At 37.8% G+C, this 26935-nt stretch overlaps 3 protein-coding genes across 3 annotated transcripts in view; 1 reads left to right on the top strand and 2 right to left on the bottom strand.

Moving 5' to 3' along the window:
* ST13 (ST13 Hsp70 interacting protein) overlaps positions 1–10666 on the bottom strand; it is a 28833-nt gene extending 18167 nt beyond the window's left edge. The window contains exons 1-4 of the mRNA XM_082420670.1: positions 10402–10666; positions 6340–6397; positions 4199–4274; positions 2433–2503 (exon numbers count right to left, since the gene is read on the bottom strand). Coding sequence (XP_082276796.1) covers positions 2433–2503; positions 4199–4274; positions 6340–6397; positions 10402–10511 — 315 coding nt within the window. The 5' untranslated portion in view covers positions 10512–10666. The remainder of the gene's footprint in view (positions 1–2432; positions 2504–4198; positions 4275–6339; positions 6398–10401) is intronic.
* Positions 10667–10832: 166 nt separating this feature from the next.
* The window catches only part of XPNPEP3 (X-prolyl aminopeptidase 3), a 62509-nt gene continuing 46406 nt past the window's right edge, over positions 10833–26935 (top strand). Inside the window, exons 1-2 of the mRNA XM_082420617.1 lie at positions 10833–11235; positions 21257–21373. Of these exons, the coding sequence (XP_082276743.1) occupies positions 11172–11235; positions 21257–21373 (181 nt within the window). The 5' untranslated portion in view covers positions 10833–11171. The remainder of the gene's footprint in view (positions 11236–21256; positions 21374–26935) is intronic.
* On the bottom strand, positions 15935–21249 carry DNAJB7 (DnaJ heat shock protein family (Hsp40) member B7). Its single transcript, XM_082420758.1, is given in 8 exon segments — positions 15935–16327; positions 16417–16450; positions 16453–16804; positions 16806–16860; positions 16863–16944; positions 16950–17041; positions 17044–17164; positions 17168–21249. Coding segments are annotated over 8 exon segments (870 nt in total). The 5' UTR covers positions 17237–21249; the 3' UTR covers positions 15935–16262.

Here is a 26935-nt window from a genome sequence, read left to right as displayed (position 1 = left end):
TACAGTAAACAAAGTACCTCAATGAGCAAGAGTCAGGAAAAATAACAGGAGAGTAAGACCAGCAAAACAGTCCGATAAAGAATTTAATGTGTTTAAGAAAATAAATGCAAGTTCTGAAAATGAGTAAGGATCAAGAGACTTATAAATAACCAAGTGGTCTTTAAAAAGAATCAAAGAGAAAGTATCAAAATGAAAAACAAGCATTCAAACTCAAACATCAATGGAACAGCTGATTAGACAAAGAAAGCATACATAATTCGTCAGAGTGATAAAGAGATGGAACTTAATAGTGAAAAAGTCTGTATCTAACTACGGCTCCAGAATGAGAGTAGAGAGAATGAGAAAGAGGCCATTTTTGAAAGAGATACTAGCTGAAAATATTCCAGAGCTAAAAAAAGTTAACAACCCTAGGATTTACGATGCCCAGTAAACCCCAAGTAGGATAAATAAAAAGTATTATAAACCTAGACACACCAAGATGAACGGCACCATCAATAAATAGAACATGATTAATTTTTTTTAAAACAAATGTTGACAAAGTATTTATATTCGTTCTTAACAAAGATGCACAAGATCTTTATGGAGAAAAAGTTAAATTATTTAAAGACATTAAAAAAGACCTAAATAATTGCAATCATTGTTGCTTTTGTTGTGGTCATCCATGTACAATGCTTGATGTCAGTCTATTTATCTCTTGTAAAAATAAAATACAGTGTGTGTGTGTGTGGGGAAAAAAAAAAAAAAAAAGACCTAAAAATAAAACAGATATCACATTCATGGATAATCTCAATAATGAGGAGATGTAGCTTCTCCATATGTTAATTTAGATTTAATGCAATTCTAACGGAGGGGGGATAACAATCTGATTCTAAAATTTATATGGATGAACAAAGGGCCAATAGCAACCAAAAATACTCCTAAAAGGTTGGGGGTCCTTGCCCTACAAGATAACAAGACTTAACATAAAGCTATATACAACAATGTGTCATTAGTGCATGGAAAAAAATTAGACAAGCAGAACAAGAAAACACCAAAACAGACCCACACATATACAGGAACCGTGTATTCTGGCATTGGTGAGGAAAAGGATTTTTCAATTATGGTGCTGATGGTTAAAGATGAAAGGCAAACATAAAATTTTCAGAAGGAAAAAAACAATATATTACAGCAATTATAACCTTAAGGTAATAAAGCATAATATATAAAAGAACTTTCAATTTAACTGCATTAGAAGATTTTGTATGGGGGGAGGGATAAATCAGGAACTTGGGATTAACATACACACACTACTGTATATAAAATAGATATCCAGCAAGGACCTACTGTATCGCACAGGGAACACTACTCAATATTCTGTAATTACCTATATGGGAAAAATTCTGAAAAAGAATGAATAGATGTGTATGTATAACTGAATTACTTTGCTGTACACCTGAAACTAACAACATTGTAAATCAACTATACTCCAATAAAATTAAAAAATTTTAAAAAAGACTTTGTATACTAAGACAACGTAAAGAAAGTGAAGAGAAACCACAAACTAGTAGAAAAAAATGTGGAGCACACAGACGACAAATTGTTGGCATCAATTGTTAGCAGAATATAAACTGAACTTAAAAATCAGCAAGAAAGAGATGAACCAGTAAAAAAAAAAAAAAATGGGAAAAGTCAGAATAAGACTTCACAAACACCTGTGAATAACTAATAAACATGAGAATATGTCAACTTTATTAGAAATCAGGAAAATGCAAATTTAAAAGCCACAAGGATATATCATTTCACACAGTAAGGTTGGCAAAGATGAAATATGACAATATCAAGAACTGGTGAGAATATGGACCAACCTTTTAAGCTGCAATTAGTATATTACAGTGTTTCTCAAGCTTTGTTTCATTATCAACCCCTAAAGAGCCTTTTTAGGCAATTTCTTCTTACTTCTCACCCCCTCCATTTTAATACTGCAGATACAGTGCATATATGTGAATGTGCTATGACCTTTGGAGTACCACTAACCATCCTAACACCTAAGTTTTTTTCAAGCCCTCCTTCCAAGAACTGATTTTCACCACCTTGAGGGCCATATCTTTTGTTGGGACAAAACCATTTTAGAAAACTGGTGATAGATATCCCATTAACAGGCAATTCCACTTGTAGAAATAAATGTTAGATGAACTCTATAGTCTCAAGAGCAGTCCAACCAGATGCAAACTGAAATAGGTAAACAGAAAACAAGTATTCCAGAGATTGTTAGAGAGCATGATTAAAAATAAAGGGCATTTTCACAAATATTTTAAATAATAAAATGCTTTCCTAGATGCCTTAAGTCAGAGAAAGATTCAACTTGCGCTTTTCCTAGAAGAGATATGTCATAAAATTATTACAGTAATTTTCACATTCCTGGCAGCAAGCAGAAAATAAGCCATTGAACTTACCTCTACATTTTCATCTCCCATTTCTTGAGGGGCATCAGTGTCTGGTTCAATCACACCTTCATTGTCAATTTCTGTCGAAGTTAAGAAAATGAAAATAAGACCTGTGCTATCCAATATAGTAGCCACTAGCCACATGAGGCTATTAAAAATTAATTAACCTTGGCTAGTGCAACTGATGAACTGAACATTTTACTCTAGATTAAATATTTTACTTCGTTAATTTTATTTAAACTGGTATACTGTAAAATATTTCCCTGTTAAACACAATCTTATTGTTTTGGTAAAACTATATTTCATCTTAACAGTCACATAATGTAAGGTATTTATTATCACATTGTAGTAGGTACTCTGGCAAGTGCATAGTTTCTATTTCTATTACATATTACACAGACATACTGATTTAGTCAGTGTCAACAAACTGATTCAGTTGAAATACTGTGTTCTACACACCAATATACTATAATGTTTTTTAAAAAAATATTTTATGCAGATAGCACAAGTTATAGTGATACTCTGATGTAAATCATGATAAAATATTTAATTGTACCATTTTCTGCCTTTGAAAACATAGTATGGATAAATTTTAAACTAAAGGTATACTACTTGTACAGAATTGACCCCCAAAGATAGCACTAGAAAGAGCTATGCTGCAAACTTCATGATGGACAACTGTATAAACAAAACAAAATAACTGTTATATATCAAAAAATGTTTTAAACAATAAACATTAGGAGACATTTTTAGCAAAGAGTAAACTTGATAAAAGCAGTTTCCTCTCAACGGTCAAAAAAGAATGAAATTAAAATTGGCTACCTGAAATCAGAATTAACATCCAACAAAAAATTTTTAATCAATTTTTAACAGGAACTGAGCTTGTAACTTTTTCTAATTATAAAACAGCTCGATTGCTGCACAAAATGCTTTTAGATGGAGTTAATTTTTAAAAAAATATTCATGGTAATTGTTAGAAAATTGTAAGATTAAAAAAATTTTACAAAAAGTAAAAGATCTGATTAAGCCCCCAAACAACAAACCCCTTCTAACATACCAAAGATCAACGGACTCAAAATTTGAAAAATGAGTATTTTTTTTTTTAGCTTTTAGATAGGTTCTGTGAATTAAGAGACTGCCCAATTAATAACTGGGGTATATATTTATAGTCTCAAAGGACCTCCAAATTTATGAAGAAATTTGTCAGTTTGCAGTCTAAAAAAACCAAACCAAACAAACAAATAAAACCCCAAGCCCATGGCATAGACATCAGTTCTTCTAAACTGAACCAGTTTTATTAACACAGATGCAGGTACTAAAGGAAAATAATTTTTTGGTACTTGATTCAGTTATTGGAAAACTTTTACATATGTCTGGAAAAACCTGGGTATCCGACCCAACTTATTCAAATACAAATTTCATGAAGTCTGAATACTGATCAAGTATTTCCATTAAAAATATAACATCTGCATTGAGATATGCTATAAATACTCTGGATTTGAAGACCTAGTATGAAAAAAGGAAAACAGCTCATTAATAATTTCCCCATATTGATTACATGCTGAAATGTTAACATTTTACATATTGTTTAAAATATATTATTTGAATTAATTTCAACTGCTTTAAGATTTTAAAACGTGGTTACTAGAAAATTTTAAATTTCATATGTAGTTCATGTTATACTTCTATTAGATAGCACTGATTTAGTCAATTTAGTAAAAATCAACATAGGACCATATCATGAGATTATCAAATACAAACTACCATCTCCTCACCTAGATCACTCTCCTCACTTGATGGTTCGTCTGTCTTTATGTTTTCCTCCGCCTTCTTACTATCTGTTTTTTCTTCCTAGCAAAAGGAAGGCAAACAATGCTATCAGCATTTAATAACACACCCAACATATATGCTATTAATTTATACCGATTTATGTATAAACTATTCAGATACACTGTATTTCAGTTGTTGATGCTCTTTCTTGTTTTGTTTTGGTAAACAAGCTTTTGTTTTCTATTTTTATTTCTCTTGTTAAATTAAAGGGACTTCCCTGGTGGCACAGCGGTTAAGAATCCGCCTGCCAATGCTGGGGACACAGGTTCAATCCCTGGTCCGGGAAGACCCCACATGCAGTGGAGCAACTAAGCCCATGTGCCACAACTACTGAGCCTGCGCTCTAGAGCCCATGCGCTGCAACTACTGAGCCCATGTGCCACAACACTGAAGCCCGCGTGCTGTAGGGCCCACGTGCCGCAACTGAGTCCAAGCGCCTAGAGCCCATGCTCCGCAACAAAGAGAAGCCACTGCAATGAGAAGCCCACGCACCGCAAAGAAGAGTAGCCTCCACTCGCCGCAATTAGAAAAAGCCCGCGCATAGCGATGAAGACCCAACAGAGCCAAAAAAATAAATAAATAAATAAAATTAAATTAAGTATAGGTACAGTCCCTCATCCAAACCATTTAGAAAATGAGTTTTAGAATTTTTAAAATTTTGGATTTTAGGAAGCTAATAAAGTGGATATACCATATTATGTAACACCCTTAACAGGCACTGTAGTCCACAACTCTCCATAATCAAACAATTACTACTTTCGCAAAATAAAAATTTTTTAGCAGAGATGTAAGTTAATACAATTTTGTCTTCACACGTTTATCACATGGCAAAGTATCTTACCTAGGGCTCAGAATCTACCAAACTCTGACAAATGACTCACCAAAAAAAAGAATTACTACTTCTGAAGCTTTTACTTAACTTCTCTCATTTCACTGTCCAAAGATATGCTAAATAATAAAACAACAAATTTTCTTATCAATTTAAGACAGCTAGTCAGAAGACTCTCAGGAAAAAAACCTTTTAGACATGAAGGCAGAAAATAGGGGAAAAAGAAATTCCAACAGGAGCATTCTTTTTTTAAAAAAATTAATTATTTATTTATTTTCGGCTGCATTGGGTCTTCTTTGTTGTGCATGGGCTTTCTCTAGTTGCGGCGCGAGCGGGGGCTGCTCTTTGTCGCGGTGCATGGGCTTCGCATTGCGGTGGTTTCTCTTGTTGCAGACCTCGGGCTCTAGGTGCACAGGCTTCAGTAGCTGTGGCACACAGGCTCAGTAGTTGTGGCTCGCGGGCTTAGTTGCTCCGCAGCATGTGGGATCTTCCCAGACCAGGGCTTAAACCTGTGTCCCCTGCATTCGCAGGCAGGTTCTCAACCACTGCGCCACCAGGGAAGTCCCAAGGGAGCATTAAGAGTACATCTTCCCCCACCTCCATCTCTAAACTTTAGATACCAGCAACCTCCTCCTGTTTGTACACACCTTTTTGGCAAATATGCTAAAGCAACTCCATGAACCACACTCAGAAATATCCCTCAGGTGGTAGGGCAGAAAAAATTGAGAGTAACTAATTTGGGCTGTTTTTTCATTTACTTTCCAAATATTAATAAAGTACCTACAAAAACACTATGCTACGTGCTAAGAAACAAACAAACAAACAAAAATGATGAATGGGAATTCCCTGGCAGTCCAGTAGTTAGAACTCAGCACTTTCACTGCTGTGGGCCCAGGTTCAATCCCTGGTCAGGGAACTAACATCCCACAAGCAGCGCTGAGTGGCTAAAAAAAAAGATTAAGACTACAAATGCACACAGTCACAGAGCTTACCACTTACAGGTCATGCATATAACATACATCCAGCATTTATTCTCACTTACTTTATACAATATAGTGAACATTCAACCCCACATTCTCAGTGTTATATCAGATTACAGAGATTTGATGTCCAAATAGAAATTTTACAAAGGTCTTACTTCCAAGTGATTTCTTGGGGAAATCAAGAATGGCAATTTGAGGGCAGAAGGTGAGAAACATCCCTAAGAAACCTTATAGTACTTTATCACTAAACATAAAAATGAAATTCATAGCTTACCTTGGTATTTTCTTCCAATTTAGTTTTATGAGTAGCAGGTGGTATTTTACCCCCCATGCTTGAGGAAGATGAAAAAAAAGATATTTGTTTAGAAAACTAAAATTCACTAAGCCAAGCAACATTTATTTATGCTGAGTAAAAGGTTACATATTTAAATAGTTACCTTTTCAAACCTTTAAGGGTAAACTCATTTGAATACTTCAGTATTGTAAGTTTTTTTCAGCTTAAAAATTTATTTACTTTTAGGATACTGGTTAATAAAAATTTAACCCTTTCCTTGTCTCAATAAGTCTAGTAAACTTAATTATATAGCTTCTCTGCCCATTCCCAGAGAAAAAGGAAAAGAGGCAGAGAAACACACAATGACAAAATCATTTGTACAAGTTGTTAATTTAGAATTCAGTAGATATACTTGAATCCAAAACTTTGAATTTTTGAATCAAAAGTTTGACATTTGTATACACTGATATGTATAAAATTGATGCCTAATAAGAACCTGCAGTATAAAAAAACAAACAAAACAAAACAAAAAAAAAAAAAAAAAAGTTTGACATTTAGTAAGAATAGCTCAGTTAAATTCAAATAGGCAGTTTATAAAATAACCATTATGAAGTCACAGTGTAATGATTCAAAACACTTGTTTCCTCTGACTAGTACCTACAAGGATTCTTCTTGGTTATATTCATATGCCTCTCACACTGCAGATTTTCTTCTTATCACCTCTAAACTTCACCCATTAGAATTTCTTCTTGACCTTGCAAGCCCTTCTTTCCCAAATACTCCAGGCCAACTAAGTGAGTTATACATAAATAACTTAAAAATAAGGAAAAAATAAGACCATGAAGAATTAGTGTTATATGCTCCTTCTGGGGCAGGCTCTGAAGCATATGGGCTACATGCAACAGTCCAGTGATTAAAAAGTTCAGTGGATTAAGAGCACTCCACAATAGTGAGAGCTAGAGATCACAAAGACTTAACATGTGCCTTAAAAAAAAAAAAAAAAGAGGCCATTAACTTTTATGTAAAACAGAGATATGTTAACTTGGAAAACAGAAAGGAACCTAGTCCAAAACACCTGTAAGCGTCGATTCTTTATAACTAGAGTTATCAGAGCCATGCTTACATTAATTTCAGTTGGGTGGGATTTCTGGACATAAGGTATGAGTATACTGGATTTAAATAGATATTGGTTTTCCAAAGTTCTTTTACCAACTTACACATCTATTACCAGTGTATGAGAATTCATCTGTTCCACACCTTGGCCAACACTTAGCTATTATTCATCTTTTAAATTTTTAGCATTTTTAACAGGTGTGTAGTGGTATCTCATTGTAATCTGAGTCTCTTTTCATACATTGGCCATTTTTTAAAATTAATTAATTTATTTATTTATTAATTTATTTATTTATTTTTGGCTGTGTTGGGTCTTCGTTTCTGTGCGAGGGCTTTCTCTAGTTGCGGCGAGCGGGGGCCACTCTTCATCGTGGTGCGCGGGCCTCTCACTATCGCGGCCTCTCTTGTTGTGGATCACAGGCTCCAGATGCGCAGGCTCCGTAGTTGTGGCTCACGGGCCTAGATGCTCCACGGCATGTGGGATCTTCCCAGACCAGGGCTCGAACCCGTGTCCCCTGCACTGGCAGGCAGATTCTCAACCACTGCGCCACCAGGGAAGCCCCTGACTGGCCATTTTAAAAGCCTTTTTTGTAAAGTTCACCTCTTGTCCAGCCTTCTATTAGGTTGTCTATCATGTTTGTAGGTGTTCTTTGTATATTCCGAATATGCACATTCTGTCAGTTTTACAAGTTGCAAATGTCTCCTCCCACCCTGTGGCTTGCCTATTCACGCAGTGGTATCTTTTGATAAAGCCAACATGAAGTAAAAATATAAATGCAAAGTAACAAATGTAATGAGAAACAAAATTTGCAATTTCTTGTATTAAGAAAAACGTGCACCTTTCCCATTCTGTTTAATGTGACAGTAACAAAAAAAATCTTCAGTTACTCAGTACCTTTGATAAGGAAGAATGGCTCCCATGTGCCAATCATTAAATCATTACACAATCCAAAACATCTAACTACGCAATTCAGCAAAGTGAAATGGTTTAATGATAGGGAACAAGCATACAAACAGGACAAAATTCTTTAAAATTCTATTCTACCGAAAAACTTTTCGAAAGAGCACAGTAATCAAATACCAGTTCTTTGCAGTTAAATTTTAATGAAGGCACCAGACTTCCTAAACTGTGTCTTTCCTAATTTTCAAAATGCAGCATCCAGAAATGTATTTAGAGTGACATCCAAACACAGTCCTAACAGTGTAATTTATGTTAAAACTTTGGGAGGTGATAGTCCTGCCAACTAATGTGTTAAACTAAATCTAATCCTAAGGAAATATCAGACAAACCCGAATTGAGGGAAATTCTACAAAATAACTGGCCCATAATATTCAAAATTGCCAAGGTCATGAAAATCAGTGAAAGACTGAAGAACTATTTCAGAACGAAGAGACATGACAACGAAGTGCAACATGTAATTCTGAAGATTAGATACTATTAATGTATCAGTATCAGTTTCCTGAGTTGATGGCCGTACTGCAGAGGACTGTCCTTGTTTGCAGAAAACACACCCTAAATGGTGTTGGGGACACAGTGTTGGAAATAGTTCAGGAAAAAAGTTCCTTGTACTATACTTGCATTTAGTTTGCAAGCTAGAAACTGTTTCCAAAAAATTAAAAAATTTAAAACTTGGGAGGAAAACCCAAGAGGGTTTATTCATAAACTAGATTTAGAGTTTCTCACATTCCAAATTCTAGTTAACTATTGGAAGGTAACACCAATTTATAGGTACAGAAGTTTCATTTTATGCTTCCAAAATTTAAAACAAGATAGCTCTCTGCCAAAAATTGCAAACTGGACTTTGCCAATATAGGCATTTATGTGGGACCACACAAGACTTCAATCATAATTCTCTTAATTTGGTAACATTAAACCTACTCTGTGCTATATTTACTTACACACATGTACAAAAAACTGGGTGCTATATTTTAAATTCACTAAGGGTACAAATGCATCCTGTTCACTTCGTTTAAAATATTTGCTGAAAAGCCATGTGCCATGCACGCACTGTGCTGGAGACTAGAATACAAAGATACTCCCTTTGATCTTAAATTGCCATAAAATGAAAGGATAAAAGTAACCTCACCAGAGGTACTGACTCTAAAAAATCATCTCGGGGAAGAGTTCCCTTTCTCCCTTAAGTTCCCCTCCAATACGCAGAATACTAATCTCTATTACATGCTAAATATCAAGACGAATTTCTGTACTTATCCATCTGTATCCCTAAATAGATTGTACTTAAACTGTTTCCTAGCTAGCATCTGGCACAATGCCTGTCCAATTAATTCCACGCTCGTAGCGCCGTACTCTGGAGTTAAAGATAACAAGAATAGATCGTGTTAACATGTGGGTCCTTGAAAAATCAGTTTTTTAAAAGTGTCTGGCGTGATGGCACTGCCACTATGGAGGTACAATAAGCGATTCCCAAAATAATTCTACGCACTTAGAATCGCTGTAACCGTAAAAGTAATCAAACACAGCTACAACTTTTATTGTAACTTATTAAATAACTTCCACATTATCACACCACTTTTTAAAGGCACAGTGCGTAAAGGAGCTGCTTCGTGTCACTGCCACCTCAGCAGGACACCAGAGGTTTCAAGAAAAACAACTCCACGCGAAAGCCAAGTCTTGCCGCTTTCACCCCTCCCCCTCACGCCTACGGTGCCCTACTGCCCGCAACCATCTGCATCTCCGTATTTCGCCGAAGACACACCCCTGGCGACCTCAGAATGCAGGGAACCCAGCTCTGCCTTTTCCTTCCCTGCCTCTGAACCATCTAAGCTTCCCGATCCTCCACTAGCCCCTCGAGGTCGCCGCCAGGGACCGAGACTCGCCGCCGAGCTCCAGGTTCCTCCGCCCCGCGCCAGCTCGGGCCCAGCTCGGCCCAGCTCCCCCTCCCGCTGTCCCTGTTCCCTCCCCCATCGGCCCTCAGGCCCGGGTCTCACCTCTCCACCCACTCCCTCAGGAAGCGCATTTCCTCGGTGTGCAGAACGCTCGGGTCCTGCTTGCACATTTTCACGAAGGCTCGAAGCTCGCTCACTTTGCGGGGGTCCATGGTCCGGAGGCGGCGGGAGGCAGCAGGAGGCGGTGGGAGGCAGCAGGAGGCGGCGGCGCAGCGTAGGCTGCAGCCCGATCCCAAGCCCGGGCGCTAGCGCAGCGTGACCGCGTAAAGGGGGCGGCTGCTGCCAGGCAGAACAGACTAGAACCTCCCCGGCCACTGGCTCCGCCCACCCAACGGTCTCGTGACCCCGGGTCCTTCGCCCGTTCATTCCTACTCCTCCACCGCTGCGCTGCGCACTGGCTAGAATCTTCTAGAAGTGTGGCTGTTCGTGCTGGTGCCTGCCTCTCCATGCACGCATTCTTATCTTCACTCAGAACCAGTGCTCTAGATGGATCAACCTCCTATCCGTTGCTTTCAAGGAGGCGGGAGCTGTCAGCCCCTGCGGGGAGTCATTTAGAATAGAATATTCTGTGATTGTGGCCGTTAAATGGAACACGGCGTCATGACGCCAAAACGGCCCTCCGGCCGGAGCGGCGGTCACAGCTCCGGGCGTGACGTCAACATTCTGCGCCCCTGTGGGAGGAAAGCCCGGCGAGCAGCGCCGGCCGGAAGGGGAGGGACACCTGGCCTGGTTTCCGGGCGACTCAACCCTAGCGGCCGCGGCTTCTTCGGCAGTTTTCCGCGTTTCCTTCCTGAAGCGCAAGCGTGGCGGTTATGCCTTGGCTGCTCTCGGCAACTAAGCTTGTTCCCTCGGTAGCAAGCGCCCGCAGTCTCTCAGGTTAGACTCTCACAGTGTCTCCTTCGGGGCTTGCTCTGAGAAGCCTGAGGCGCACCAGAGGGGTCCAGGTTGGTCTGAGGCGACCCCTGCTTTAGCGGACTCTTCTCCTGGGGTCTCCACTCCCAAACCCTCTGTGCGCTCTTTGGATTTCTCCTCTACCCGCTGCCCCTGGAAAAGGGTGGGCCCGGGGTTCTCTTTGCAGTTGAGGTATTCTGAGAGGTTGAAATGACTGCAGAAAGAAAAGGGTGTGCTGTCTTCCCAGAGGGGCTGTCTTCAAAGTAACTCGGACTCATGGAAGTTGTGTCAGTTATCACACTTGCCCAGGTGACACAGTGTCTCACATCACGTAGCTCTTGTTTCTGTTAGGTTAACCTACAGTCGGATTTTCGTGTTTTCAGAGTAGACGTGAGAGCTGGCTGCAGAATGTACAAGAAACACATGTTTAGTACTACAGATCTTTGAGTAGTTCCTCTCAGAAGAGGTAATGTTTGGAAATACTCCTGAGGCTTTTTATGTCTGAAAGCCTTGCTCGAAAAGGCAAGATAGTAAGTCAGAAAGAGAAAAACAAATATCGTATATTAACGCATATATGTGGAGCCTAGAAAAATGGTACAGATGAACCGGTTTGCAGGGCAGAAGTTGAGACACAGACGTAGAGAACAAACGTATGGACACCAAGGGGGGAAAGCCGCGGCGTGGGGGGGATGGTGGTGTGATGAATTGGGCGATTGGAATTGACATGTATACACTGATGTGCATAAAATTGATGACTAATAAGAGCCTGCTGTATAAAAAAATAAATAAAATTCAAAAATTCAAAAAAAAAAGAAAGTGTAAAAAAAAAAGAAAAGGCAAGATAGAGTAGTCCAGGAATGGGGGGGGCAGTTTTTTAGGGTGTATTCTGTCGCGAGCAATTAATGCGATGAACATGAAGCTTGATCGGTGAAAGATGAATCGTCTTTCAGGCAGATCTGCCATTGGATCATATTTTAGTTTTGGGGGCCGATAGGTGAACAGTGTGTGAGCCGGAGCATATGGTATTTGACACCAAAGTTACGTCTTGACATGTGTTTCTTATGTTGGTATACCTGAATTTATTGAAAATGGAATGGTAATTATATCGACTTAGGAGCCTTACTCTAAAAAGTAAAAATAAAAAGTAATCATTGTTCAGTGCACAGAACTTGCTCTTTGCTTCTAACAGTTAAGCTCCAGAAAGCTGTCCCTCTCCATGGGAGTAGGTGAATAGATACGCTGTTAGTCAGTCTTGATCACAGAGGCCATAACTTATGGTTTAGAGCTGGAACCATTCTTTGCTTGTAACTTTTTTTCCATTTGTTGAGGCTTTGTGTAAAACCTGATTAATCAAGATGTAGGGCTAGGTACTGGATTATACACACCAGTGTCCTGGAAAAATGTAGTCATTATGCTTCATTTTGCTTCAGTGGAATAAGTAAATTTAACCACCTCTCATATTAACATCATAATATACATATATAGGCTTTTTGAATGAATGAATGATCTCCTTGGACCTTCACAAGTCCAGTAATTAGAGCAAATATCATTTTACTGATGGGGAACTGAAACTAAGACAGTATCACAAGTAGCAAGTCAGGAATGTTAGTTGTATGATTGCCATCTAGTCCTTTTTCTGTTATACCTCTGCTAGGTCTTACTCTGCTTAGTAAAGTCCTTTTTGACCTTTTTATTGAGCCAGAAAGAATGTATCTTCATTCAGTAACTTTTGAGTTAGTAGTCATTGTGGGTGAATCTCCACTCCCCTGGAGTTACAGTCTAGTCAGATGATAGAGAAGCAACAAATAAATGAGAATATATATAGCAAAGGATGGTAATAGAGTCTTGACTCAAGTGACATGGGAGCTCAAGAAAGGCAATAATGGGTTGTAAGTATGTTATTCTGGGATTTTGTGAAGTTTTAGAATTTGAAAATTCCACCAACTTTAGATGTTCGTAAATAGAACTTGGAATTCTGTGGTGCTCTTGGTTGCTTTTCCTTAGGAAGGCTTTGGGAACAGGGTGTTGAGTACCATAGGTAACTTCCTATTCTACGAAAGTCATGCATTCCTAAAGTGAAAATGCTTTGGCTAATTAAGAGTGTGATTTCATTAGTTGTGATATAGTTATTAACACCTAGTCATTTGAGAAAAAGCAAAATAAAGCATTAATGATGCATAAGTAAGTTTTATATTTTAAAAGACTAGATCATTTAAATATAAGTGTGAGATGAGGAAGGGAAATATTGAAAATATTAAAGAATAAGTAGCAAATAATTTTTAAAAGCCTGTTTGCAGTTAATTCTATTAACATTAATTGAGCACCACATAGGAGAACTAAGCACACAAAAAAAGTTTCTGCCATCATGCGAGACGGACGAAAAAGCAAGTAATTGTAATGTAACATACTTGTGGGGAGAAGGAAAAAGGGTTGATATTTTCTGGGGGCAGAGAGGGGCAAAGAGGAAATGTGGGCGTGACGTCAAAGGTTAGGAGAGTTGAGACTTGAAAGAAGGCTTGAATTTACCAAGCCAACTAGAGTGATGGAGCCATCCTGGCAGAGAATAAATGCAAAGGCCCAGAACTCTGAAGCAGAATGACTGGTACAAAGCTTTGCATCATTAATAAGCCTGGAGCTTTTTTGAAATATGTTGCTGGGCATGTTAATAGCTGTTACACCAAAAGGGTTCTGTGGTCAAATAAGTATGGGGAATGCTGCATTTTATAGTGCTCATAATAGACTATTTCCAAGTCTCTAAGAGGGAAATGTCTTTGGCATTAATTTGCAAAATGTATTTGACCATGGAGCCCTTTTTCTCTGGTGAGTCTTGAACTGGTATCCCTTTGAACACAGTTTGGGAAAAGTTGGGCTCAAGCATGAGATGTGTAAGAAGACACATGATAGAAAGTCAAGTTGGGAAGAAAGCTGGTGGCTGGCTCGTGGAGTGCCTTGTATATTATGTTAAGCAACATTGAGCTTTTTCCTCTAGGCAGTAGGAAACGAATAATTTTAAGCTATTGAATAAGATTACATCTGAATTTTTAGTTATCTGTTAAGAATAAAATAAAAAATGACCAGCGGGCATGTTATTACATTCTCAAATTTTCAGAGACACTGGTTTTTGCTTTTGTTGAAAAATTGCATTTTTTTCTTAAGTCTGATTAGTCCCACATGTGTAACAAATAAATTCTACTAAATGTCACATTTTATATAGGTAGCATTTAAAATACTCTGAGCTTTTATGATTTTATTTTCTGCAAATAAGCATTAAATGCTAATTGTCCCCAGTCTCTCCTGTAGAATAAATGAACTTTCCTTCCCACCCACCTACCAACTAAAAATCAAACAAAACAAGAGCTCACGCTTTATTCTAGCAGTCATTTAAAAATAGTAGATCCTAGAATTTTTTCTGGTTTCCAAATTTGTTGCATTGCTATATATCACTGAACTATGTTTTTCGAAAGGTGATTGGGTTTTAAGTGCTATAGATTATTTGCTCCCATCTTTTAGTCACATTAAAATTTATAGTAATTATATTTCTAAGATAAAAGATTAATATGATCAATAAGATCTTTTTGTTTAAAAAAAAGGAAGAATTCAATGACAGGGAACATGCAGGATGCAAGTCAACATAGGAAATTCTTTTTTTGTTGCTTAATAGATTCGGGTACCTTGAATGTAGCACATCCAAAATTTAACACCTCCAGGCCTATCTCAGATTAATGGCACTTCTCTTCTTTCAGTTGCTAAGGCCAAAAATCCTGACTTCTGTCATACCCCACATCCAGTCTGTCAGCAAATTCCGTTTGGCCCTACCTTTAGAATATATCCAGAGTCTGATCTCTCTTTACCACCACCGCCTCCACCACCCTGGCCAAGCTACTGCAGTCTCTGGCCTGGATTGTGGCAGTAGCCTGCATTTCCCTGCTTTTACCCCTGCTTACTTAGAGTCTGTTTTTAATGACGGCAACCAGCATAGGCCTGTTTAAGTGATGGCAACCAGCCTAGGCCTGTTTAAGTATGTCAGATTATGTCACTCTTCTGCTCAAAGCCTCCATTGGCTTCCTGTCTGACAATTATAACATAGTTCATACTGTGATCTAGCAGTCCCTGCATAATCTGGTCTTCTGTTACCTTTCTTACTTCATCTACTTGCTCTCATAACTGGCCACACTGATCTCCATGTTCCTCAAACACACCTTACACAGCCTGCTTTAGGGACATTTCACTTGCTAGTCCTGCTGCCTGGAATCTTCTTTGACCAAATATCCACATGGCTAACTCCTTCATTTCATTTAGATCTTTTTCCTGGCTACCTTAGCTAAAATTTCAAAACTCATTAATCTTTGCTGTTTTCTAAATTCTTTTTTTTTTTAAGAAATTCACGTTCTTTTATTTATTTATTTATTTATTTATGACTGTGTTGGGTCTTCGTTTCTGTGCGAGGGCTTTCTCTAGTTGCGGCAAGTGGGGACCACTCTTCATCGCGGTGTGCGGGCCTCTCACCATCGCGGCCTCTCTTGTTGCGGAGCACAGGCTCCAGACACGCAGGCTCAGTAATTGTGGCTCACGGGCCCAGTTGCTCCGTGGCATGTGGGATCTTCCCAGACCAGGGCTCGAACCCGTGTCCCCTGCATTGGCAGGCAGATTCTCAACCACTGCGCCACCAGGGAAGCCCTCTAAATTCTTAATACCACTGCTACCACAAATTCATCTTTTTCTAACATACCTAATCCAAACAGCCACCCATCAGATGTTTACAGTCCTGCTAAATACGTTAAAAACATAATCTTAGTGTGGTATTAAACAAATATTATCTGCAAAACTCTAACAGAAACACACAAAGATGGTGTGATGAATTGGATTGACATATATACACTAATATGTATAAAATGGATAACTAATAAGAACCCGCTGTATAAAAATATAAATAAAATTAAATTTAAAAAAAAGAAACACATAAAGAGTTGTGTTCAAATGTTATATGAACATAATGTGTCTGAAGAGTCAATTTAATGATTCCTTTTAGTTGACTTCTTCTGTACCTCTTTATGCTTCTTTTTTTTCCTCTTACCACCTTCTTTGGGAAAAGTTTTCAATTAGCAATAATCGCGCCTCGGATAAACCTCATTGGCTACGATACTGCCACTGCACAAAGCTTACCACCTTCTTTGAATCCTGCTGAGAAAATAGAGGGATTCCAGTTGCAAAAGTATATTGAGATACATGTTTGGGGCTGCAGGACTTTGGTGAATAATTGTTGAATGACCATCTTCTCCAATTGCATTCCTCAGCAAAGCTCTCTCCATCTGCCATACCATTTAAAAGAAAGGACTTCAACTCACCATCGTCTTCGTCTCTTTCTTGATCATTCTCAATAATTCTCTTTGTATTGGTATTTCTGCCATTAACAATTTTACCTGAAGTTGTAACAGATATGTAGTTGCCCATCCCACTGTTGTCAAATGTCAGGGAAGAGAATGAATTAAGGCCCTCATGGCCCAGTGAACCACATGGTATATATCCTGTATCATATGAAGAAAATCTCGAAAGCTGGATATTCACTGGATGTAGAGAAAAAGGATCTTTCACCTCTGTTTCTGCTTCCATAGGAGCTTTTGGATTATTTAAAAGGTCTTCAAGCAAGTCTGTAAAGAAATGAAATGATAACGGGTCCCTTTTACGAAAAATTTCTTAAAGACATCATCTGGCTTACGGAATGTGAAGCCATACTCAGAAGATTCATCAAAATGACTTCTGCCTCCACCATTTAATCCTTCTTTGCCATATTATCATAAATGTCCCGTTTTTCATCATTTGATAACACCTCATATGCCTCAGCTACTTCTTTGAATTTTCTCTCGGCTTCTTTATTTTCTGGATTTTTATCAGGGTGCCATTTAAGTGCCACTTTTCAATAAGCCTTTTTAATGTCCTCAGGTGAAGTATATCTCTGCAATTCTAGAACTTCATAGTAATCCACCATGTTGTAACAGATGGTTGGAAAGGGGTGCTCGGGGTCGTGAGAACCGTGGTTTCCTCTCAGCTTAGGCTCTGCTGGTGATGGTGGTAGAGGCAGTGACTGCAGATAGGCACATTTTTACATTGAAGACAATGTTATTACCATGGACCACTGCTAGGAGATATTAGGATACTGATTATATGACAAGCAGAGTTACAAGCTTATGTCAGGGAGGGCTGCATTATGGTGTTATGGGGTTGGGGTAGGGACTAGACCTTCCAAACAGAGCTAGTCCAGAGTCATACCAGACCATCCTTAGCCCTCTGGACTGTTTCCCCTATATTTTCCTGGAAGCCTCAAAGAGTGCCTTATAAACCAGTGGGACCTGTTGTTTATGGCCACAGCATGCCCCTTGCATAATATGACCTTTGGGTTACTGAGCTTTAATAACTTACTTCTCAGTTGTTCCATGTTTTGGTTTGAAAAAATGAAGAATTTGTGAACTATGAAAAAATATTCAAGCACTTGACATATTTATTTCAACCTTAGTAAGTCATTGTATTAGTCCTGAGGCTACTGTAACAAATTACCACGAACATGTCTGCTTAAAACAACAGAAATGTATTGTCTCACAGTTCTAGAGGCCAGAAGCCCAAGATCATGTGTCAGCAGGGCTACACTCCTTCCAGGGGCACTAGGAGAGAGTCCGTTCTTCCCACCTTCCAGCTTCTGGTGGCTATACATATTCCTTGGCTTGTGGCCACATCTCTCCTGTTTCTGCCTCCATGGTTACATTGCTTCCTCCTCTTCTGTCTCAATTCTCCCTGTGCATTTCTCTTACAAGGACACATGTCATTGGATTTAGGATCAACCCGGATAATGCAGGATGATCCGTTCATCTCAAGTTCCTTAATTACATCTGCAAAAACCCTTTTTCCAAATTAACAGTCACAGGTTCTGGAGATTAGGATGTGGACGTATCTTCTGGGGGCCACCATTCAAGACATTGCAGTAATAAAATCATTTTAGTGCACTGAGGCAAGCTTATTTTTAATGGAATAGGGCAGCAAAAATAACAGTCACAGAAAGAATAGTATTTAGTGAAATTTCTATGTACATTATACATATATATGTCTGTTTATACTAGGTTACTGTGTAAAATATATTTCTTACTGTGGGTCTTGGTTTTAAAAATTTGAAAGCCACTACCTAATATAAAGACTTTATTTCACAGGTGAAGAAATAAGTGCAGAGGAGTTATGTAACATGGCAAGATCACGTAGATAGTAGAACTAAACTAGAACTAGCACTTTTTTCTGCTATACCATGCTGCCTTTAATTCTTTGTCTTAGATTGCCTTCCGCAGTGCATACTTATTTCCTTCATTTTTCTCTATGGTCGCTTCTTCTTTCTTTTTTTTTCAACTTCTTTATCATGGAAAATTTCAAACATATACACAAGTAGAGTAGTATAATGAACTCTGATGTACCCATCACCCAGCTTCAATAATTATCAACTCATGGCCAGTCTTGTTTCATTCAAATCTCTATTCATCCTCTCCGCAATCCACCTCACCCCCATATTATTTTGAGACAAACCTGAGATCATATCACTTCATCTGTAAATATTTCAATTTATATCTCTAAAAGATAAGTTTCTTCCTTTTTAACATAATCACAACACCATTATCACACGTTAAAACAAATGTTACTTCCATAATACCATCAAATATGCAATCACTTCCAATTTCCAGTGATCTCATAAGTGTAATAATGTATTTGTTTTACAGTTTGTTGCTTGAATCGGGATCCAGTTAAGGTTCACATATTACAGTTGATTGATAATGTCTTTTAAGGCTTTCTTAATCTATAGATTCCCCCTTCCATATCTTACCACCCCTACCTGCCTTGGACTTTATGTGGAAAAAGCTGAGTTTGTCTGGTAGTGTCTGTCACAGTCTGGACTTTGTTGATTGCTTCCCTGTGGTGTCACTTAGCAAGTTTCTCTGTATTTTTGTAAATTGCTTGCCTCATCTTTGTTAAGCTTTCAACCTATGTAGACTGGGCATATTCCTTAATATGTATTCTGTACATTTTCTAAAGACAGATTCCAGGAAATACTTGTTTAATATTTTGTCCTTTTTCTCATTTTCCACTATTCTTTTTTTTTTTAAGTTTTTTTTTGTTGTTTTTTAAAAATTTATTTATTTATTTTTGGCTGAGTTGGATCTTTGTTGCTGGGCGCGGGCTTTCTCTAGCTGCGGCGAGCGGGGGCTACTCTTCATTGCAGTGAGCCGGCTTCTCATTGTGGTGGCTTCTCTTGTTGCGGAGCACGGGCTCTAGGCGTGCGGGCTTCAGTAGTTGTGGCTCGCAGGCTCTAGAGCACAGGCTCAGTAGTTGTGGCGCACGGGCTCAGTTGCTCCACGGCATGTGGGATCTTCTCAGGCCAGGGCTCGAACCCATGTCCCCTGCATTGGCAGGCGAATTCTTAACGACTGCGCCACCAGGGAATCCCCCACTATTCTTAACTGTATTTTCATACTGCCTGGAAACCTGTACCATTTTCTCTGTCTTTTTAATCATACAAGAAGCTATAATTTTTCTCAATAACCCTCTGTAAATTTAATTCAAAGTTAATGTTTAAGACTTCTTAACTCTCCAAATGCATACGCTGTCATTCATACTTTATAATCCCTACTAAAACCTTTAACTTGATCCAGACTTACCACGTTTTGCTGTTGTAGTGATTGTATGTTCACAGGGAGATTGTACGGTACTAATTGTATTGTTGGGATTTAGCAGAGAAGACTTACTGAGTGGCAGAGTGGAGGGATAAGAGCAAAGATTTTGAAGTTAAATAAAACTGAGTTTGAATCCCAGCTTCCCTAGTACTAACTGTGTAACATTGCACAAATTACTTCTCTGAGTCTGATTCCTTATTTGTAAAAAAAAAAAAAACAAGGCGATGATAATGCCTGCCTCACGTAACAGTTAAAAATCGAATTCCTTAGTTTGGCGTACAAAGCCTTCAACGGTCTGATCCTTACCTTGCTGATCTTTTCCTCTCTCAGCAGCAGCAGCACCGACCTGAAATTCTCTTTTTATCCCTTTTCCCTCTATACGCACGCATGCGCACATGTGAATGTGGTGCTTTATGCCTTCCCTTTCATAATCTCATTCATGATACCTTCAGCTCCCCTTGTCACTTGCACTTGACTAATTCCTACTCAGAGTAGACATCACCTACTTCTGCAGTCCCACACAAGCGCCTTTTGTGTGCTTCTCTGTTCCCCAGAGCACTGTGTCCTATCGTCATTGTACCCGTCCCACAGCGTTGTGTTAGTTTTTGTGCTCTCAGAAACCTTGTGTATGAATCCACCACTGCGTTCACCATGTAGTATTACTACTCTGTCTCACCTCCACTAGACTGTATGTTCTTTGCAGACCAGGACAAATAGCCTTGTGTTATTCTTGTGTCTTTCCCAGCATGTGCCAATCACACACTTAATAAATCTTGCTGAATCAATGCTAATAATATTGCTTCTTATGGGCTAAATATGATTAAGCATTTTTCAGACATTATTTCACTAGCTCTAACATTCCAAGATTAAATGAGATAGGATGTGCATATTTTCTCAAACTTCACATATTCTCAATAAAAATGTTAATTCTATTTTTCTGAATTTTAGGACACAGCATAACATAGCTCAGTGAAATACTTCCTACCCCCTCCCCTGCTTTTGTTTGTTGTCTTTCTTCTGTTCCCATAGCTCCTATTCATATGTTAATCGTATTGTATGTATGTATACCTCTATTATATTCCAGTAGACTAAAGTCACTCCAGGTAAAGATAATCTTATTTCTGTATCCCTAAGGCCCAACACAGGCTCTGGCTGGCCCAAAGGAAGGGCCATATAAATACTGAAGGAGATACTAATTTGCATTTTTCTAAAGCATCCTACTGCTGGAGGTAGATAAATGTGTATATACTGTGGGGACTTTCTAGATACACTGTTCCATTTTATCCTCTTTATCTCTCCTTCAGGATGCATCTCATGTTCACAGCGAAGGTACTCCCTGCAGCCCATCCCAGAGAGGGGGATTCCAAACCGATACTTAGGCCAGCCCAGCCCCTTTACACACCCACACCTCCTCAGACCAGGTAAGGCCTTTTAACTGTAATGACTGTCTCTCTCTTTAGGCGCTTTGTCTAGAACTGTGCTATCCAATAGAATTTTTGCAGCAGTGGGAATGTTCTAGAGCTGTGCTGTCCAATACAGTAGCCACTATGCACAAGTGGCTGTACACTTAAAATGTTGCTAGTGCAACTGAGGAACTAAACTTTTTTTAATTTTATTTTAATTAATTTAAATTTAAACAGCTACATGTGGCTAATAGTACTGTATAGACAGCACCATCTAGAGCAATAAATACGATTAGCCTTATAATTCAGAAGTATCAGTGAAAAGTATGTATTTCAAGATGTTTTTAAAGAAAAGTTCTGTTACTTTCTAAAACATGGTGTCTAGGACTGTGTTCTAACTATTGATTCCTTGTGAACTACTGTGTTAAAGACATTTTAGGAAACATTTTTCTTGAAAGCATTAAATGCTCATTTCAATATTAAGAAAAATATTTTTATATAGGTTACACAAGATTTCCAGATGTGATTGTCACAGCTTTGAGAAGTGATAACATGTGATAAAACGTGCTGCAAAAAGTTGATAGAGGTTTACTTCACTGATTTTTTTTTTCTGCTTTAAGATTCCAGTGTTGCTGCTGGAAGATGTGTCATCACTGTTGTTCAAATTCATACCTAAGGTTTTTTGTTTTGTTTTGTTTTTTTAAAAAGACAGTTAAGGGATGAACTATGATGAATGAATATCATCCCAAAGAGGTAGGCAGGGTAAAACCAAATGCTTTGTAGAAAAAGCAGTCAGGTTTTCAAGGGAGATTAATTGTTGCTTCTGCCATGGGAAGTTAAGTCTGTATTTACTGTGTAAGCATATATATTAATAATGTAAATTGCCTTTGGAAATATGTTGCTCTTTCACTGTCTCCACTCAGTGAATGATACCAGTGTGTCTCTCAGTGAGGGCTTCCTTTTGCTGATTCTTCATCTGACTGGAATTCCTGCTGGGAAGTCGGCTGAGACTCAGGAAATGCAGCTCACCACTGAAACACACAGGAAATCAGAGTTTTTCAAAGCTGTAAGGTAAGCTTAATAGCAATACAGTTGGTATTAATTTAAGTATTTCTCCATCCAATCAACCTACCTGTAGCTTCAATTTAATACTAAGTTTTACCAGCTTTGAAAATTACTGATTTCTCGTGGTGAGATACTTTTACATGGTGAGCTGCATTTTCCAGGCTTTGAAACTAGTAATCATATTGTCAAGATGATGGCCTCTGTATCTAGACTGTTATTTGTGTTATGTGCATGTTAACTATGTAAAAAGTGAATATAAATAAATACATACAAAGTTCATATATATACATATGTTCATATAAACTATGGGGGAAAAGGAATACCTATCATAATTTTTATTCTCCTGTACGATAGGGATTGGGGTAAGTGAGAAGGGATAGAAGTAGATAGAATTTTAAAAGAGAATTATCAGTGTTAAAGAAACCACCAGATATACAATATCCAAAGTGTTAATCACTTATCTTTCTCCACGTAGAGAAGCAAAACTTACAGAAGTGTTAAAATAATTGTGGGGTGGAGGAAGAGTCAATTATTAAAAATTAAGAGGCATTTAATACTTTTTTTAAAATCTCTTTTACAAAGCCAAGGTCAGTTTGTAAGTTTGGGGTTTAAAAGTGTGTTTCTATTATGTGGTTTGCTCCAAAAGGTTTCATGTTTGGCATATTTCCCCAATACTTGCCAGTACTTTAAACTTTTGGAAAATATCTCAGTCCCTTTCCTAATTATTATACAAGTTCCATATATATGATAGACAAATTAGAGAATACAGATAAGCATGATTTTTTTAAAGAAAAATTACTCATAATCCCACCATTCAGGGATAACCACTATTGAGATTTTAGTATATGTATCTTTCTAGACTTATTTCTTATTTAGAATTGTGTGTACATGTATACACACTCTATATACTGATCAACTATTTCCTTAAAATAAATTCTTAGTGGGAATTCCGTGGCAGTCCAGTGGTTAAGACTCGGTGCTTTCACTGCGGTGGCCTGGGTTCAATCCCTGGTCAAGGAACTAAGATCCTGCAAGGTGTGGCGCAGACAAAAAAAAAAATTCTTAGAGGTGAAATTACTGGGTCAACACCTTCTGAATTTTGAATTTCCCTGGATTTCTTTCGGCCATACCTACCCAAGTTTCCTGAAGCAACAGTAACTTGGAAGGTATTCAGCAGAATGACACGGGAGATAAAGGAGTTCTGTGCTGGCTGTGCTTACTACTGCTTTAGATGGATATAAAGAGTCAGATTCACTCCCCCAAGTCCTCTTAGTGATTTTTAAAACTTATCCTTTGCTTAAAGAAATCTGAGCGTTGTAGACTATTTCTTCTTTCTATGACATTGCCATCTCTGTGTTAAGGACCATGTCTGTAGAAACAGAAAATGTCAGTTCATCCTCCTTGATCATTAATATGCCCTCCACTTATTATCACCCAGGAAGAAAAGTGATTCCATATAGGAAGGCAGGTGGCATTCTGAGCTATATACTATTATGAACCATGAATCTACTTTTTATAGTATCTGTATAAGAAAGACACTTACGTAGTTCCCTGACATTGCAAGGTGTTCAGCTCCATAAACAGCTCCCTTCCAGGAAATAGGAAGAATTAGTGCCTAATTAAGCATTATTTCCAAAAACCTATATTTCTAACATTTTTATGTTCCTAAGCAGAATTAATTTTGGAATATGTGATATAGTTTGGAGCTTAAGAAAGGGCTATGCAAAGAGTTAGGCTTGTCAAAATGACTTGTCTGACGTATCCAGAACCACTTCTTGGTTTTCTTTCAACTACAGCAGTGAATAGATTCATTGGGAAATAATCAAATTGTGTGGGTCACAATTTGAGGGAATGCTTTTACCATACGCTTTTTTGTCCCTTATCATCAAAACAGTGGCTGAGACTGTATAGTTATTGTCAAGTATAATATTTAAAATGATGAAAAGATTGGTTCTAGAGTGGGTTATAGATAATAATTCCCAAATTATCTTCCCTTAAAAGTTTTAAAATCAGTTAGGTATCCATCTTTAGTTTAGTGATAGTTTAGCTGTAGTTCTGCCTTAAGCAAGGGGTGTATTTTTTTGGTTTGTTTTAAATTTTGTTAAATATGGTTGACTTTAATAAATCTAAAAGATAAAGATTTATTTTGATGGGGTGAGATTTTTGTACTATTTAAAAGATTAAAATATATGTCCAAGAAATGACAGAAATTGAAAGTGGTTTGAATCTGCCTAGACCATTGGGTGAGCTTTTTCAAAATATACATACAAGCCAGGATCCCATAGACTTGCTGAATCAGAATCTCAAGGGAAGGGCTTAGACTGTGAGTTTTGAAGAGCTCCCTGGGTGTTTCTGATGCACACCTCTGGCCTAATGGGTACTCACTCACTCCGCTTGGGTGCATGAGATGCCTACCAACTTAGGAAGACAAGCTAGATCTTAAGCCACAGGCCATGTTTTGAAGCAGAGTGTGCCCTCCCCATGCCTATCTGGTGTCCTCATCCCCAAACACTCAGTTCTTAAATCACCACCATCAAACATTTACTGAATGATGACTTCACATTTATCTGGCCATTTCAAAACACATTTTATAGATTTCACCTGATAAGCAGAGTAGTAATCTAAAGTTTTGTATTCTAGAGTTTTAAAATTTAGGCCTACTTTTTCCATAGATATTTCACCATGAAGTCGACCTGTTTTTATGAAGTAATGTATTTTCTTTTCTCACTCCCTTTGTACCTATGGAATTTTAAAAATAGTGTATATTCATATTGATCATACAATTTCCTCTCATCTTCATCTTCTGAATTAGATTTTAATGCAGAGTAAAGACTGGAGTCTTTACATATATAAGTTTATAGGTGAATAAATGTATATTTAACCCGTATGTATGATACATGTTGACTACTTATTTCAAGGTACCATTATACTGATAACTAGCTTATAGAAATGCCATAAATTGCCATCCAGTGCAGAGTTATAGAATATTTCTCTTTTTATTACTGAGAGAAGAAAGAAAATTTTGAAATGTAATAATTTTCATGTGGTTTAAATACTGGTACATTAAAAATATATGACTTGTCTATTTCTCACTTTAACCTTTGTGCATATTTCTCATTCATATCAAGAAATTCTCTGAGGTAAAGATTAGCAAGAATCTACCCCAGGAAAGAATCAGGAATCTTCTAAAAAACTGAATAATAAAAAGCTCCTGAATCACTCGAAACTCATTCTTGTCATTGTGTGAGAAAACTAGATAATTCAGGGCTTTCATGTAAATAATTACTTTGATAGGGATAATGGTCATCCCTATAAATTTTACTCTTTCAAGATCCTACCTGGCTTTGTATTACCAGGATGACAACCTCTTCAAGTGTAAATTATTTATTGTGGTAATAATTATAACTAATATTTATATAGTGCTAACTGTTCTAAGTATTTCATTAACTTATTAAATCCTCCTGACAACTTTGTGAAGTGGGTGCTATTATTATCTCCACTTTACAGATGAGGACACAGGCACAGAACAGTTTGGTAGCTCTCCCCAAGTCACTCAGTAGGTTGTTAAGCCAGAATTCCAACTCAACAAAAGTCTGAGTCCACACTTAACCACAAAACAGCACATAACACCCATGCCAAAGAATACTATATGGGAATTTCTTTTTAAGTCTTTTTTTTGCTATAATATTTTTGGTAAGAAGAAATTCAAGTGAGAGAAGTCTTGGTGTAAAAGTTATTTCAGCTTTAGAGAGTGGTATAGTCATCCCTTGGTATCCTTAGGGGATTGGTTCCAGGACCCTCTCAGATGCCAAAATCTGCAGATGCTCAAGTCCCTTACATAAAATGGCATAGTATATGACTGCAATCCATGCACATCCTCCCATATACTATAAACCATCTCTAGATTACTTATAATACCAAATACAATGTAAATAGTTGCTCATGCACAGCAAATTGAAGTTTTGCTTTTTGTGACTTTCTGGAATTTTTTTCCCAAATATTTTTGATCTGTGGTTGGTTGAATCCCCAGATGCAGAACCTATGGATATGGAGGGCCAGCTGTACTTTTTTTTTTTAATGTGGTAAAATTTACATTAGGTGAATTGTGCAGATCTTAAATATGCAATCCAGTGAGTTTTGACAAAGGTACACCAATATAACCCATACCCCATTCAAGATATAGAGCATTTCCGTCACCCCAGAAAGTCCCCTCATACCCTTCTAGTCAGTCCCCACCTCCATCCTTAACCACTGCTCTAGTTTCAATCAACATGATTGTTTTTCCTGTTCTTGAGTTTCATGTAAGTGGAATCATACAGTATGACCCTTTCTGTCTGGCTTGTTTTGCTCAGTATTTGCAAATAAAATCCATTGAGAGTATTTTTTTAATTATTTATTTGGTCATTTCATTTTTTCAGAGAGGTCTGTGTTTTACTTTATAAAGGAAATGTTTATTAGCTTTTTCTTTACCCCCATTTTCCAACTATATAGTAATAGATCATTTTATGCACTACT

The sequence above is a fragment of the Balaenoptera physalus genome (assembly GCF_965194825.1).
Source record: "Balaenoptera physalus genome assembly, chromosome: 13".
NCBI lineage: Eukaryota > Metazoa > Chordata > Mammalia > Artiodactyla > Balaenopteridae > Balaenoptera > Balaenoptera physalus.
This window is presented reverse-complemented; position numbering and strand designations above follow the sequence as displayed.